Source organism: Ixodes scapularis, unplaced genomic scaffold, assembly GCF_016920785.2.
Source record: "Ixodes scapularis isolate PalLabHiFi unplaced genomic scaffold, ASM1692078v2 PGA_scaffold9__187_contigs__length_104089568, whole genome shotgun sequence".
NCBI lineage: Eukaryota > Metazoa > Arthropoda > Arachnida > Ixodida > Ixodidae > Ixodes > Ixodes scapularis.
Genome location: NW_024609884.1, coordinates 85,158,525 through 85,176,088, shown reverse-complemented (window position 1 = coordinate 85,176,088; position 17,564 = coordinate 85,158,525). Strand labels below are relative to the sequence as shown.

The following is a 17,564-nucleotide window of genomic DNA, read 5'->3' as shown; positions in this document are numbered from 1 at the left end:
AGTAAAAAGTGCGAATATTTATGAGGAAACATTATATTGCTTTAAACAAAGACCAACATGTAACCGACCTCAAATTTTTGCACACTGTAAGATCAACCGGACGATTCGGCATATCGAGAGACAGGGCTCTTGCTCATCAAAACACGTATTTTTTAATATTTTTAACGCACGAAACTGAAGGTGAAAATCTGCTACGGGCGCCTGAAACGCTCAGGATAAGAACACTCTAAATACTGGGTCAAGCGCTCCCGGGGGGGCGTCACGGCCGGCCACGAAAGAGGGGGGAGGGGGGGGGGGGGGGGAGTGGGGGGGGGGGAGGGGAGGGGCGGGGCATGTCGCGGAGGGGCCACGAGCCAGGTCGCCGCGGGCCACCGCCCCGGGGTGCCGCTGACCCTAGTGACGCCACTGTCCCAAGGTACGTGCATTTCTTTCTACTCTTGTACTAAAAGAACAAACAAAACTTTAGCAGAATGATTCGTCGGCCTAGTTGGTTAAACATTACGAAAATAATAAAAAAGCGCAAAAGACAAGGACAAGAGGGAGACAACACAGGACAAGCGCTTGTCCTGTGTTGTGTCCCTCTTGTCCTTGCCTTTTGCGCTTTTTTAATTTTCGAAACAAAACTTGCTAGAAGCTTCGCTCTATGCGCTACCTAGCTTCCTACTGGAAAATAATTATCGCCAATGTGTTCCCTTTTTAATACCGCCCACTGTAAATGAGAGATCAGTAAAAGCACCACGCAGATTTTTTTTTTTAATTTTGTTCTATATTTCAATTAAATAAATATTTCCAACTAAAAACCTGCTTCTTACATTTTTCAATTACTTTCACAGTGCTGTAAAGTTACAGTTCTCAGTACTTTACACTCACAAGGTGCATACATTTTTCTCTATTCTCTCATTTACCCGTGCCATCAGCTCACGGCATTCGGATGTATATCCTCCATATCATGGCGCATCGTGCAGGCAAGAAGGGTCGAGCTTTTTATTACGCTGGAAATGTATTTTTGCTGCGCACCCCCCCCCCCCCCCCCCCCCCCCAAAAAAAAAAAAAAAAATATATATATATAAACGTCATTTTCATACCTTAATTGAACAAATGTAGTTCGGTTCAAATAAATGAGGTGAAATACACGACGGTACGACTTTTCTACGCATTTGCATGTGTAGCGCATTGCTGTTTTTTTCTTTCAGATTTTATGGGAAGTTGGAGAGGTATATATTGCCGCGCCCAGGGCTGAGAAAGCAACGCTCGGTCACGGACCTCCAGAAAGTTCTCGTTTATTCATGTACCGCATGTAACTTCTATCATTTATTCCTGCTTTTGTTTTCTAGAAAGTGCGTGTTCATTCTCGCCCGATCACGCGACGCTCGAGCCGCTTTCGCCGAATCTTCGAGATAGCGACGCACTCTAGATAAGAGGCCGCCCGCGACCTTGTCGAGTCAGTTTCGCCTCAGCGTTCGACCTTGCTGCTTCGCCGCCTTCGACGCCCGCGACGCTCTGTTGTTATTTTTCTATTTCCTTTTATTTTTGGCACAAGTTCGCCACATTAAACGTCTATTTCTTTCTGTGTATTTATTGTTTCTTTTGGTCACCACCCGTGACATTTTGGTGGAGGTGCGGGGTACCGCATGCCCCTGCCGCGTACCCCTCCGAGGGCCCGCAGTCCAAGTCCGACGCCTAGTCCACGAAGAACCAACGAAAGCACTTCCGAGATCCGGTTCAGTCGTCGCACCCAAGGCCTACACCCGGAATTCGGACCTCTGCCGCCCAAGACTAAGCAGCCAACGAGACCAACGATGGACAGCCAGTCGTCGCAGAACCCGTCCACCGCCAGCGTCGTCGTCCTGCCCGTCGCACCCCGGACTCCGACGCCTTTCCACGGGGAGATCCATGAAGACATCGAAGACTGGCTGCGACACTACGAACGTGTAGCCCGCCACAACGGATGGACGACTGAGCAGTGCCTCCACAACCTTTACTTCTCGCTTGAAGGCACTGCGAGGCACTGGTTTGAAAACCACGAAGCCTCCTTCCCCACATGGGAGTCCTGCGTCGCCGAACTCAAACGAACATTCATTAACCACCATCGTCGCCAGCGAGCAGAGGACCTGCTTCAAACAAGGGTGCAGGGCCCCAATGAATGCCTGACCAGCTTTGTAGAGGATGTTCTGCGTCTAAGTGCCCGAGCAGACCCGGAGGCCGCTGAGGAAAAGAAACTTCGAATCCTCATGCGAGGCGTCAAGGCAGAAATTTTTGGAGGCCTGGTTCGCAATCCCCCGACGACCGTCGATGCATTTGTGAGTGAAGCCACGAACATCGAGCGCGCACTGACGGCCCGAGCAAGCCACTACCACCGACTCGCCGGCGCGCCTACTTCTCCAACCGTCGCAGCTACACTTCCGGACCTGAGCACCACCGGTGTCGACAGCCTTCGGGATATCGTCCGGGATATCGTCCGGGAAGAGCTCCGGAAGATTCTACCTGCTGCAGATCGCCCAGCCTCACTCTCACTCGCCGACGTCGTCCGAGAGGAAGTTCACCGAGCTTTCCATCCCGAGGTTGCCGTCACCGCAGCAGCACAGCAGGAGCCAGCCGTAAGCTACGCCGAAATGCTCCGCCGAGCACCATCAGCACCGCGTCCGTACATGGCGCCTCCCGGACGTGTGCTTCCAGAGCCGCAGCATTCCCGACGCCAGGAAGATCGGGCACACGTTCGTCCAGAACAAGTTGCGCCAAGGAAGACCGACGTGTGGAGGACGGCTGATCGACGCCCGTTGTGCTACCACTGCGGGGAAGCCGACCATATCTACCGACGATGCCCCTACCGCCAGCTCGGCCTACGAGGGTTCGCGCCCAACGACCCTCGACCACGTCTTGGAGAGCGACCTCGGGACATCGAGGAATACCTCCGCCGCTCTTCAACTCCTGAGTCGTCTCCCCGCCGAGTATTCCGTTCGCCATCTCCCCGACGCTCGCCATCGCCCTTCCGCCGGTCTCGCCGAGACAGCCTGTCACCCATTGCGTCCCGTCGGGAAAACTAGGCGCGGCAATGCCGGGAGGTGGTGTTGCCGAAGACGAACGATGCCAAGATCCTCCAAGATCGTCGGAGCTCTCCCACTCTAACGCCGCAACGCCCCGAAACGACGTTTCTGTAACAGTGTCGAACAACCTCAACGTTATCATCGACGGCCACGACGCGACAGCACTTGTCGACACCGGAGCGGATTACTCCGTTTTGAGTGGGAGACTCTCTCGTCGCCTTCGGAAAGTTACGACGTCGTGGGATGGACCACAGATACGAACCGCCGGCGGACACCTCATCACGCCTGTCGGCAGGTGCACTGCTCGCGTTGAGATCCATGGTGAAACCTGCCCTGTCAAGTTCGTCGTTCTGCAAGACTGTTCGAGAGACGTCATTCTCGGAATGGACTTTTTGTGTGAATACGGCGCCATCATCGACCTTGGGGAGAACAAGCTGACGCTTCGGAAACCTGTTCCCTCGGCGGAAGATCCCAAAGCGACGTTAGCTGCAGTGCGAGTCCTTACCAGCCACGTAAACCTGCCGCCGCTGTCCAGTGTCTTTGTCCCCGTCGGGACCGACGAAGCCACCTGCGGGATAGCACTGTTGGAAGGAAGCGTCCAACTTCTCGTTGGACGAGGGATTGGTATTGCAAGAGGCGTAACCGAGCTCCAGGACGGGCGTACCGTAGCCCTTGTCACCAACTTCCGGCAAGAGTCGCAGCACCTTACAAAGGGTACAGCTGTGGGCTACGTCGAGGAAATTCAGGACTCGGCCGCCATCGCCGTGATCTCAGAAGACGCCTCTCCGACGCAGAACAAGACAATCACGTCCGCAGAGCTCGACATCGACCCATCCCTCCCAGCCCCACAACGGCGACAACTTCGTGACCTTCTCGCCGAGTTCAGTGAGTGCTTCTCCACGTCGTCGAAAGTGCGCCAAACGACGGTTGCGAAACATCGGATAATTACTGATGACGACGCACTCCCTGTGCATCGGCCGCCGTACAGGGTCTCCGTGAAAGAAAGGGAAGCCATCCAGCAGCAGGTACAAGAAATGCTTGACGGCGACATTATCCAGCCCTCAAGCAGTCCGTGGGCTTCACCGGTAGTCCTGGTGAAAAAGAAAGACGGGACTCTTCGGTTCTGCGTGGACTATCGCCGACTGAACGCCGTAACAAAAAAGGACGTCTACCCACTGCCACGCATCGACGACACCCTGGACCGACTACGCCACGCCCGATACTTTTCGTCGATGGACTTGAAGAGCGGGTACTGGCAGATTGAGGTCGACGAACGAGATCGTGAGAAGACGGCCTTCGTCACGCCGGACGGACTGTATGAGTTTAAAGTAATGCCATTCGGGCTGTGCACAGCGCCGGCAACCTTCCAGCGCGTTATGGACACCGTCCTTGCCGGCTTGAAATGGCAAAGCTGTCTCGTCTACCTCGACGATGTTGTGGTCTTCGCAAGCGAATTCGACGAGCACCTGAGACGACTGCGAGCCGTTCTACAGGCCTTCAAAGCTGCTGGGCTGACCCTCAAGCCTTCCAAGTGTCGGTTCGCCTATGGTGAGCTCAAATTCTTGGGCCACGTCGTGAGTGCTCAGGGTGTAAGCCCTGATCCCGCCAAGACGTCCGCTGTCGCCGAGTTCCCGAAGCCATCGGACAAGAAGACCGTTCGAAGATTCCTTGGGCTGTGCGCCTATTACAGACGTTTCGTTCGTGATTTTGCGCAAATTTCTGCACCGCTGACGCATCTGACGAAAGACGACGTGCAGTTCCAGTGGGGAGAGGAGCAAGAGCAAGCGTTCGACGAACTCAAGCGAAGGCTCCAGTCGCCCCCTATCCTCGGACATTTTGACCAGTCGGCGGAGACTGAAATCCACACGGACGCCAGCAATACCGGTCTCGGTGCGGTACTCGTTCAGCGACAAGAAGGGGCAGAGAGAGTAATCGCTTACGCAAGCCGGGCGCTGTCTAAGGCAGAACAAAATTATTCAACGACCGACAAAGAATGTCTTGCTGTCGTCTGGGCGATAACCAAGTTCCGCCCGTACTTGTACGGGATCCCGTTTCGCGTGGTCACAGACCACCACGCCCTCTGCTGGCTCGCAAACCTCAAGGATCCGTCCGGACGCCTCGCCCGCTGGAGCCTTCGACTGCAGGAATTCGACGTAACCATTGTGCATAAGTCCGGCCGCAAGCATAATGACGCTGACTGTTTGTCTAGGGCTCCAGTCGAACCTCCAATCTCCGGCGCGGACGACGATGACGACGCCCGTTTTCTAGGCGCAGTTGACGCTACCGACATGAGGGCACTGCAACGCGACGACGCGGAACTTAGCTCCGTGATCGACAGCCTCGAAGGTCGAGGAGGCTCTGTCCCACGGGTCTTTTCTCGGGACCTACCGAGCTTTGTCCTGCGGCGAGGCGTGCTCTTCAGAAAGAATTTCGGAACCAGCGAAACCCCCTGGCTACTGGTTGTCCCCGCCAGCCTCCGAGAAGAAATTTTTCAAGCGTGCCACGACGACCCAACGGCCGGACATCTCGGCTACAGCAGGACCCTTGCCCGGATTCGTGACAAGTACTACTGGCCAAAGCTTCCGAAGACCGTCCATCTCTACACACGATCGTGCCATGAGTGCCAGCGACGCAAGAAACCACCGTCAAAGCCAGCAGGTCTCCTTCAGCCGATTACCCCGCCAACCAAGCCCTTCCAGCAAATTGGAATGGATTTGCTGGGTCCTTTTCCACCGTCGACGATGGGGAACCGCTGGATAATCGTCGCCACCGATTATCTTACTCGTTACGCCGAGACGAAAGCCCTTCCTTCGGGGACTGCTGTCGAAGTCGCCAAGTTCTTCATCGAGTCCATCGTCCTCCGCCATGGCGCCCCCGAAGTACTGATCACAGACCGAGGGTCATCGTTTATGGCACAGTTGACCCAAGAGATCCTGCGTTTAAGCCACACGGAACACCGTCGAACAACGGCATACCATCCGCAGACCAACGGGTTGACGGAGCGGCTCAACAAAACAATCGCCGACATGGTCTCTATGTACGTCGACGTGGAGCACAAGACCTGGGACGAAGTGCTGCCCTACGTCACGTTCGCCTACAACACAGCAGTGCAAGAGACCACAGGAGTGACGCCCTTCCAGCTGGTGTATGGCCGGGCGGTGACGACTATGCTAGACTCTATGCTGCCGCACGAGTCAGTCAACGACGGGAGCGATGACGCCCAGGTGGTTGCTCAACGGGCAGAAGAGGTCCGCCAGCTAGTCAGACTACGAATTCAAGACCAGCAACATGTCGACGCTCGCCGGTATAATCTTCGTCGCCGCGACGTCCACTTCCAGCCCGGAGACAGAGTTTGGGTGTGGACGCCGATTCGTCGTCGCGGTCTCAGCGAAAAACTCCTGAAGCGCTACTTTGGGCCCTACAAGATCATCCGACGCCTCGGCGATCTGAACTACGAAGTTCTACCCGACGGAACGCGCCCATCTGCAAGACGTCAGCCGCGACCCGAGGTGGTGCATGTCGTCCGGCTGAAGCCGTATTACGAACGATAGGACTCTCCACTCTCGTCGACGAGCGAACTGTGGACTGTGAACTCCGGCTAGCAATTCTGCTGTCCTTTTGTTTTTTGTTTTCCGTTTTTGTGCTGCATCGGGACGATTCACTTTTAAAGGGGGGGATAATGCCGCGCCCAGGGCTGAGAAAGCAACGCTCGGTCACGGACCTCCAGAAAGTTCTCGTTTATTCATGTACCGCATGTAACTTCTATCATTTATTCCTGCTTTTGTTTTCTAGAAAGTGCGTGTTCATTCTCGCCCGATCACGCGACGCTCGAGCCGCTTTCGCCGAATCTTCGAGATAGCGACGCACTCTAGATAAGAGGCCGCCCGCGACCTTGTCGAGTCAGTTTCGCCTCAGCGTTCGACCTTGCTGCTTCGCCGCCTTCGACGCCCGCGACGCTCTGTTGTTATTTTTCTATTTCCTTTTATTTTTGGCACAAGTTCGCCACATTAAACGTCTATTTCTTTCTGTGTATTTATTGTTTCTTTTGGTCACCACCCGTGACAATATGGCTGCAGAATCTACTTACGATCCTTTTTCATCGGGTACGTTGAGACCACTCGCATCCGGTTGGTCTTTTGTCCCCACGATGAAGTGTGCGTCTGAAGATTGAAAGAAATGTTCATTGTTAGAAATAAGTACACGAATGGATGTTCTTTTTCACTCGATTCAATTCCTGTCGCAGCTCACATTTTCACTTTCGGAACAAAGACAGTAAGACAACTGAATTGATGCAGCAACTGATTTAGCGGGGAATACTGGGCTTGTTCATGCAGGTGATGAACGAGGTGTTTCAGCTCCTCGGACACCTTGTGCAACTACGTTTCTGGACGCTGGCGCCATCTGGGGGGATAATGACTGGGACTAATTACTACGCCACGGGCTACAAACCACGAAATTACGAAAGGGCAGCGTATAGTTGTTTCTTCACGGAGTAAATCCATGGGGCGAATTTGGGGCTCCGTATTGCTCGTTTTTCAAGGACACCACTAACGCGCTGCGACAGCTTTCTTTTGTGAGTCCTCACCATCCCCTTGTTTACGCGGTACAGGGAGAGCGAGAGAGAGAGAGAGAGAGTTGGGTAAACAGCCGCTGGTGTTTCACGCGTACAGGGATGCCGTCTCGTAGATAATGCCACCTCGGAAATTCGCTTGGCTTTAGGGCACTCCATGGTACGTGAACGCAGCTTGGTTCCCTCGGATTATAACGGAACGCTATATTGTGGGTGTTTTGCAGCGCATGCTCAGAACTAGAGTCACCGACAGCTTCAGGAACGCAGGGTGTGACGAGCTCGATCCGTGCATCTTATCCTTTCGAACAATAAGGTTGTGGCCGACAGAGTCGCCGCGAAGAGCGAATTCCAAAGCAAGACGCCTTAAAATAATTTCTTCAAGAAACACTGCAATGAAACATTTCCTTTTTTAAACACTTATGCTAAAAAAAAAAAAAAAAAAATAATAGCAGAATTTTTTTTTTTTCCTTTGACAATTTTTTCGCCGCTAGGCGCAATTTAGGTGCAGAATGTGGAGGTCGCAGCCCGCTATAGCTCTGCCCCGTGCATACAAGGTGCTTACATCTGTCATCGATGGAAAAATGATTGACGTGGGAAAAATTGGTTGTCAATTTCTATCTCCGTGCCATAATAGTATCTTAATCGACTATTTTTTTTATGTTTGAGAAGCAACTAATCAAGATAGAATCATTATTGTTTTCGAAAATATCCCGAGATTGCCTTTCCGCCTCGGTTTCAAACGATAACAAACATGGCTGACGGCGTCTGCTGAGCGCTGAACGTGCGTAGCTCGATGAGCTCGTCAATTTTAATGAGTGCGGGTCGTTTTGGGTTAACAGAGGTATTTAGAGGAAGATCTCATTGATCGACATAGGTCGCAGCAAACGACTGTCGCAATACGCGCCTTTGGAAGCGGTGTGCGGAGGCTTGTTTTTGTAGCGGTACCGACCTAAGCCTAGCGTCCCGTATTCACTATTTCGTGAATACGGGCGAGCGTACTTTATAGTACGCTCCAAGCCTGGCGTCTGCTCTTGGTTGGATCGTTTTAGTTTGGCTCTACATCTAACTGTCTCGAAACGCTGATTGTTTTTCCCGTGCATCGTCTGAACCATGGTGGGCGTTGATGCATTATCTCGTGACGAGTGATTATCTTACTCCGATCTTTGATTCCACCAAGTCGTCAAGCACAAAAAGCATAGGGATGCAGGCTTTGGGTTCGATCAATTTGGCGGAATAAAAACATCGAGTTGCGCTTTAGAAACGTCGCGCTCGTGCGTTTCGTTTCGTACGCACTTGCGATGAAACGGAGTGTAAAGGCTGGTTCACACATTTGCAACGGTTGCGTTCGCATGCAACCGAAACGACTGTAACGACAAAGTCACCGGGACAAGTGTTCGCCGTACACAGCATGGCAAGCGATGCAAAGAGGTAGCTTCGCGAAGCCATCCATGAGTCACGGTTTTTACGGTGTTTTGGTCGTTACGGTCGTTTTGGTTGCATGCGAACGCAACCATTGCAAATGTGTGAACCAGCCTTAGCGCGCGCACTCACGCTGAGAGTTGCCACAGCGCGTGTACTTAGCATACACTGGAGACACTGGATCAACAAGGCGGTAAGTTGGGCTAGTTGGTTTAACATCGTCAAACGTGAAAACAGCGCAAAAAATTTAACAAAGGACAAGTGAAAGAAGTGCACGGACAAAGCGCTGACTGTCAACTAAAGTTAAATTTTCAGGCGACCCAGAAAAATAAACACAGAGCATAGGAAAGAACCAATAAAGACACAAACAAAATTATACAACCCAACCGATAGGATTTCTACCACGTCATCACCCTCACACGTGCCTGCCATTCTCCCTGATAAAAAGGACCTCATCATCCCCCAAGTGCACCGACGGTGCGCTCACACATTCCCCTTCCCCTTTAGATAAAATGAAAAATGCCTCTTCAATCTCTCTGGCGGTCTTACTTTTATTACGCGCCAAGATCGTCAAGTCATGAAAAACAGGTACACAGCCACACCTACTGCAATGTACCGCTAAGTGGCCAGTGGGGGAGGAACGGAGAGAAAGGGAATGCTCCCTCGCCCTCACGTTCACGCACCTCCCCGTTTGCCCAATGTACACCCTACCACATGTGAAGGGGATCTGATACACAACCCCCACTGCGCATGGTACAAAAGGAGTGCGGTGGTTGACATCACATTGCAAATCACTGTTCCTCCCTCGGTTGACAGCAGTGCACAGACGTGACAGCTTCTGGGGCGCTGAAAACACCACTGGCACGTTAAACTTATGCGCCACTCGCTTGACCTGATGAGAGAGGGCGTGGAGAGAGGACGATCTTGGCGCGTAATAAAAGTAAGACCGCTAGAGAGATTGAAGAGGCATTTTTCATTTTATCTGAAGGGGAAGGGGAATGTGTGAGCGCACCGTCGGTGCACTTGGGGGATGATGAGGTCCTTTTTATAAGGGAGAATGGCAGGCACGTGTGAGGGTGATGACGTGGTAGAAATCCTGTCGGTTGGGTTGTATAATGTTTTGTGTCTTGATTGGTTCTTTCCTATGCTCTGTGTTTATTTTTCTGGGTCGCCTGAAAATTAAACTTTAGTTGACAGTCAGCGCTTTGTCCGTGCACTTCTTTCACTTGTCTGTCCTTTGTTCAATTTTTTGCGCTGTTTTCACGTTTGAAGACACTGGATCCCGGGAAAGTAGCGTGACTGCCTTCCCCGTGCCTGCTGACCGGACACAAACAGATACTAACATACAGACGACCGAAATCTCGCAAGGTGATCGGTTAATCGGCCTCAGTTGTCATTACAATCGTCATTTCGGTCCATTTAAATCTTCTAAGATTCGGAATGGTCGTTCTAAACCAGACGCGCCAAGATCGTTTTCGAGCATCATCGCACTGAAAGCGTTTCTCGCCAATATCAGCATCTTGTGGGCACGGCGACTCCGTCAAGAACATGCATCTAACCAAAAACTGGTTTTCTGTACAGGCTTCCCTTCTACTCAGCTTCGCTGCGTCAGCGGTCAAGTGCTGTGATCAACCTTCAACGATTTTCGCTCCGTTCTATGCTCCGGTATCGAATCCTGGTCAGCATCTGCTATTTGTGGAAGTCGTGGCACACGTGGGCCTATCATCGTCACACACAGCGAAGTCTACAAAGGAGCGTCCCCGACAGTTCCAGTTCAGTGGGCACGGCGACACCGTCAAAGACATGCATCTAACCAAATACTGGTTTTTTTTACAGGTTAATTAGTACCCATAAGACATGTTTCCTGAGTAGTAATAGGTTTATTGTGATTGTACCGTGCCCACGGACCCTTTGTTGTATTGCACTTGAGTGTCTTGATGATTGCAAATCTTTAATCTGCAGTGATGTTGAATCCAATCCTGGCCCAACCGTAGAGGAAATGTTCCTAACACTGATGAAGGGCCAAAACGTGATTAAAAATGACCTCCTCGAAATGAAAACAACAAAATACAAGGTTTGCAGAAACTGGTTACCTATTGGATGACCTTAAAGCAAAGACTAACCAGATGTCCTTCAAGCGGCAGTTGCGTCATTGCAAGAAACCGAATTCGAAAAGAATGACAAGCTAACATATTTTGAAGATAGAAATCGTCGCTCAAATCTGGTTGTCTTCGTCCTTCCTGAATCACCTAGTGAAACGGAGGTCTAATTAAGAACTGGAGTGATTGAAGATTTATTTCGAGTAAAGCTTGGAGTGCCTTGCTTATTTGTTGCTAAAATCTATCGGCTCTGAAAAAATAATGAAAAAATGCCCCGTGATATTGTTTTTTCAGGGCTACATCGAAAAAGAAAACGTACTTCGTGATGCAAAAAAAAACAAAAAAACTAAAAGGATCATTTATATTTATTCAGAATGATTATTCGCAAGCCATGCTGTTCAAACTAAAAATACTATGAAATAGTGCTGCAGGTGATAAGCAATGGAGCCTAAAAGCGTTCGTCGTCCATGATAACCTACGAGTGGGCGCTAATCTTTAAGCATGTGATGAGGTCAAGAATGTGCGTGTTTGCTATCGACTACAAATCCCGATCAGCCGCTAACCGTTGTCTACCTACACTCCACATTATTGAATGACACACCTGCACCATGATGTGAGAACCACTTTTGAGGCAATTAAAACGAATTAATTTAACTGCTCAAAGTCTTGTTAATAAGGTAACCAACCTTGAACAGGTATTAGTTGAGTATGACCCAGACTTCGTGACCATAACAGAAACGTGGCTGCATACTGTAGTAACCGATAGTGAAATGTTACCTCCTGGTTATAATATTGTACGTTGCGATCGTTACGCGAGGGGAGGATGCGTTGGTCTCATAATAAAAAGCAGCTTCAGTTTTCAAGGGCTTAAAAATTACCCGAGGTCGAATCTGTGTTCGTTAAGATTACCTACTCTAACCCTCCACTGATTATTGGTGTGGTATACCGCCCACCTAATGCCCCTGGATTCATCCTAGAGTATCTTAACGATTATGTTTATCAATTTGCTCAAAAATGCAAATGCTTCATTTTAACTGGCGATTTTAATCTGCCATTAATTGAGTGGGAATCACTCTGTGGCATTGGGCAGTGCTCGTCCCAACTCGCAGCTTTTAACTGATATGGCATTCAATGCAATCCTTTAGATTGTACACAACAGCACTAGGACACAGGGCGATTCTAACTTCATAATATATATTTTATTTCTTTCTGATTTTCTTGCAAAACAAGCATATGATTGTCGTGTTTAAGAGGGTATGTCGGATCATCGGCTCGTCGTTTACGACTTCACAAGCCATTCTCATCCCACACCACCTGACCGAAGCATAAGTTACGTTTATAACTTCTCAAAAGCGAATGTCGTGTCCATTAATGCATTGTCGACGAACTTGAACTCTATCTAGACTTATTTTCGACTCTATACCGGGATGCTGATATGAATATAGATCAACTCTGGGGACTATTTTTTGGCAAAATAAAGGAGTGTTTGAAGAGATTTCTTTCGCTCATAACAAAAAGAGTAAGACAGCGCAACCCTCGGATTGATCACGACATGCTGCGCCTTCAGAGAAAAATTAGGCGGCTCAAAAAAAGAAACTGGTCTGGTTTGTCAGAGTTACGGGATCAACTTTCTCAAATGATAAGAAACGCGAAAGAAAGGTTCCAAAACGTAACGCTACACAATTGTTTGAAAATAGATCCGTCGAAATTTTGGAGATTCATTGCTCTAGGTAAAAAGTCCGTTCAATCTCTCGTTGTTTCTGATACCGCTGTTGATGATGGCTACGCTATCGCTAACTATTTCAACGACTATTTTACGTCCGTGTTGTCGGTTGGTAATGGTACTACTCCGGATGTCATCACAAGTATTCGCGAGCCTATAACTGATATTATCTTATCTCGTGAGGGAATTTCCGAAGCTTTACTTAATTTGAGTGTGAAGAAATCCCCTGGTACAGACAATATTCCAAGCGCTTTTCTCATTAAGTATGCTGTTTGACAAATCTTTTTTTTTTTTTTTCAGATTTAAGTGTTCTCTAGCTGGGAATACATGAGGCAGGGTCGTTTCTATCCATAAGTCGGGATCGATTTCATTGCTAAGCTCCTGCTTTAAAATTATGGAACATACTATCTTTAAACAGAATGCAGAGTTCCTTGCGACTAGATCTTTTTCAACCCGAGTTTCCGGCGGGGATTATCAGCAACAACGCAACTTATTGAAACCATTCATTACGTTATATTTTTGGATTTCGCAAAAGCGTTCGACAGAGTTCCTCACCGTAAGCCTCTAGCCAAACTGTCTACAGTTTTACTAGATGAAAAGTTAATTTTATGCCTTCGAGAATACGTTAACAAGAGACGTGAATATGTTGAAGTAAATGGCTGCAAATCATCCCAGTCGGGTGTTTACTCGGGAGTTCCCCAAGGATCGGTGCTCGGTCCTTCACTTTTTTTCATTTTTATCAACGACATTGCTCATAGTATACCTGTGACTAGACGCCTTTTTGCTGGCGATATTATCATGTACACCGAAGTAAGATCAATTGCGGATCAGGAAGAACTCAGTGCTGGTTTAAATAAAGCGAATAAGTGGTGCGAGGAGTGGCAAATGTCCTTAAACTTCAATAAATGTGTATATTTGCATATAACGCGGAAAAAATCGACTTCCATTTTTAGCTACAGTTTGCGCGATTACCCCATTTCACTAGTTAGCTGATATAAATACCTTGGAGTCATGATCACAAACGATCTAAGATGCATGGAGCTCCCACATCACGCATCTCTCACGCTTTACATTAAACATTGGTAGATAAGAAGGATTCTGAAATCTGCATCATCCACCGTTAAATTAGCAGCGTATAAAACATTTGTTAGCTCAGTCCTTGAGCACGCTGATACAGTATTGAACCCCTTTGCAGAATCTAACATTAATTTGATTGAAAAAGTCCAAAGAAGAAGTTTACGCTTTATTGACAATAAGTACTCTCGTACTAACTCCGTCACAGAACTCTATGCGATCGCTAGCCTTCAACCCTTGGAACTTTGTCGTAAAATAAACAGGTTAAAATGTTTCTTTAATTTATTCCACAAGAATAGCTACATTTGCCGCCGCCCTCCTCCACGCTGCCCCTCTAGGACGCACAACCTTATGGCCCTTGTTCAACATACTTGTAAAGTAGACACGTTTAAATTTTCTTTTTTGTCCCAGGACAATACAGGACTGGAATTCTTGGCCTAAGAATGTTGTTATAGAAGCCGAATATGCCATATTTGTACGCAAGTTTTATCGCTATTTTTCTTAATTTTTTTTTTTTTTTTTTGCTTTCTGCTTGGTGGACTCTGCTGTGTAACCTGATATGTATCGTGATGTTGAGTTTCCTTTTCGATGTGCACCTGAACGTGTCGACATTTTGAATGTTGTAATATGCACAGTGCTGACCCTGTTGTTTTTCTCTCAGTGCATTGGCAGTGATGATTGTTTACTGCCCACCCCTACAAAATCTCGAATCGGAGATGTAGTATTAATAAATAAATATATAAATAAATGAATAAATCTTTGGCACTGTACATGATATCAACTTATCAATCATGCTTATCTCCGAAGATGTCTTAGAATGGTATTGTTGCTCTTGCGTATTTCAAGAGAGGAAAATTATTTTTCAATGCCGCCAAGCACTGACGCTGCGTGTGACTGCGGTGCTCTAATATCAGCGGTTGTTTCGCAGGTGAGTGGATAACAAAATTTTTTTATTCAAGAAATGTCTTTGTAAAGCAACCTGTCACCGGGAATTAGGATCGGCTCCCCACGAATTGTGATGTGAAGGAGAAACTCCTCATTTCATGAACCAAACTGGCGACCATACCGAGAGCTTTGCGCTATACTTTCCCAGGACCCAGTGAGTTTAGCAAGCACAAGATGGGCCAGCAAGTGCCTGAAATGTCAAGCGGATGCTACAAGCCATCGACGCGATATCAGCGATGAGTCCATGTGACGTTTCGGTTTGGCATAGTGATTCGCGAAGCACGAGGTCACGTAGCAGGCTTTTAGCGAATTTACTCCGTTCACCCCTAAGTTGACACTGAGGTGGGAGCTACGAGCTCGCCGGACCAATCAAGGGCCTCTCTATTATCATTGGAGCCCGCTCTCTGCGCTGGGAGGGAACGTCGTGACGTGGCGCCAGATGGACGTGCCAGACTGGTCCAACGAGCCTGTAGTTTCCACCGCAGTGTCAGCCTGGTGAACGTACAGATAAGCTGGGATAGCTCGTGACATAGGCCGCGGTCACACTCCTTTCGAAAGGCAACACACGGCACGTGGCGGAGAGGCATTGCGCGTTGCCACGACATCACTGCGTCGTACAGCCGTCTCCTCGCTCTGGTCCCATGTTTTGCGCCGCGGCAGACGGATATCGCGCACAGATTGTTATCTGGACAGTGGAAAAATCTCGCCGCTCTCCCTCAAAACCGTTCTCGGAGGCACCTGGGCCGGCTTGCTATTAGGGAGGAGATCGAACAGTCATGCCTCTAGCGGTATGCTTCAGCTGTGGGGACAACAAAACGAATTTTTTTGTTTGTTTTTGATCTATGAACTTGAAAATGACGATTCGAAGGCCGCTCCTGGTGCGACCAAAGCACCGGTCAGAGCGAAGCGCTCGTACCCAGACCGTCCTAGGTGATGTTCAATTACTTTGTTATGCTGGGTTAGTAAACACCGGGCTGTGGGGACAACAAGCTCGATAAAGCGCCACCTATAGTTCGATCTCCTGCCCAATAGTGAGCGTCTTAGCTTAGAGTTTGTGAAAGGAATCCTGCCGAGCCGGGGGAGCGCGAGCGCTTCAGACTCGCCTTCACGTGCCCCTCGTCTCGCGCGCTAGCTTCGGCACTGCTTTCTTTCACAGAGTCTCAGCTAAGACGCTGAAGCGGCGTTCACACTCTTGCGACCTAGTGCCACTAAATAAGCTACGCTTCAGAGTAACGACACTTGGCCATATTGTGGCTTAAAATCATGGTTGCCAGTCATCTGAAGCTTTATCTGAAATCACAGGAAACGCTTTTCTGCACTCCACGAATGTCTAAACAGTTGCCGACAAAGCAAAGCAGTATTACATGAGCTTCCTAAGACCGAATCTAATGCTGAGGAAGTCGCACTTTGGACTCATGACGAGCGGCAGCTGCGTCTGCTCTGCACAAGCCCCAAAATGGCGGCGCCCACAACAATGTCGAGCAACGGAGTGCCGATACTCTAAGCGCAGCTCATTTAGTGGCTCTATTGCGACCGAGTAAGACCGAGAGAGACCAGACCAGTTTTTAAGCCTTTTGCGACTTCTTAGGACCGGATGCGATGCTGCCGAGCTGGTCCTAAGAGATCGCAAGAGGCTTAAAAACCGGTCTGGTCTCTCTCGGTCGTACTCGGTCACAAGAGTGCGAACGGGCCTTGATTCTAGCACGCCAGTCCTGGTGCCAGGCAAATGGCGCGTGCGGAGAACCGCCGTCCCGCCTCGGGGACTCTAAAAAATGAAGCAATGGTGAGGGTGCAGGCTAGCTGGTGTAAATTGAGCATAGTTGTAAACCCGAGACTGGGGATACGGACAAGGGACAAAACACATAACGACACGGACGAAGTCTCAAACTTCGTCCGTGTCGTTCTGTGTTTTGTCCCTTGTCCGTATCCCCAGTCTCGGGTTTACAACTATACTCTAAAAAAGTCGCGACGATTCGCTGAGCTATACTGCTTTCGAATGTGCCCGCGGCGAGGCATTGAGCGTTGCCATGGCATCACTATCATCACGACTACGAGGGCCGCGATCTCTGCCGCGCCAGTGTTGTTGTTGTAAGGAAGTAAGGGGGGGGGGGGGGGGGGGGTGAGAGTCAATCGCGGACGCGCACTGGGCGCATTTGTGAACGACTCTCAGGGGATGGTGAGAAGGGTGGAACGGCGGTATAGAAAAGGGGGGGGGGGGGGGGGGTAGAGATAGGGGTGAGGTGGGCCATCGTCCGGATTAGTGCAGGCACTAATTCCAGGTAGACGGGAGGGGGAGAGGGGTAGCAGAGACCGCGCACCAACCGATCTGCCGGATGGCAAGAAAATCTCGCCGTTCTGAGGCCAAACCAGGCTCGGACGGCAGCTCGCGTCAGGGCAACGGCGTGTGATGAGTCGCCGTGCCGCTAGTGTGGTCGTGCCTTAATCACGCGGAAGAAAACGAGAAGCAGCTCGAGCAACACCTCGTTCGGCGCACGCGGCTTAAGAATGGTTGAAGAGTGGTGCAAGCCACAAACCTGGACCCAAGCCGTCATACGTAAAGTTGACCAGGCTAAAACTGTCGTCGCTTGCGGCATACACGGTAGCATCCACTTGGTGTGTCGATCCATATAGCGTTCCAATCAGCTTGCCGTGGTACTGTGAACGTGTGGCCACTACTCCTGTAAAGAAAC

At 49.7% G+C, this 17,564-nt stretch overlaps 1 protein-coding gene across 1 annotated transcript in view; it reads right to left on the bottom strand.

Moving 5' to 3' along the window:
• Positions 1–17,564, bottom strand: part of LOC8023865 (protein Skeletor, isoforms B/C) — a gene marked incomplete in the record, with an annotated part of 137,386 nt that overhangs the window by 52,316 nt on the left and 67,506 nt on the right. Inside the window, 2 exon segments of the mRNA XM_042287326.1 lie at positions 7,132–7,204; positions 17,409–17,552. Coding sequence (XP_042143260.1) covers positions 7,132–7,204; positions 17,409–17,552 — 217 coding nt within the window.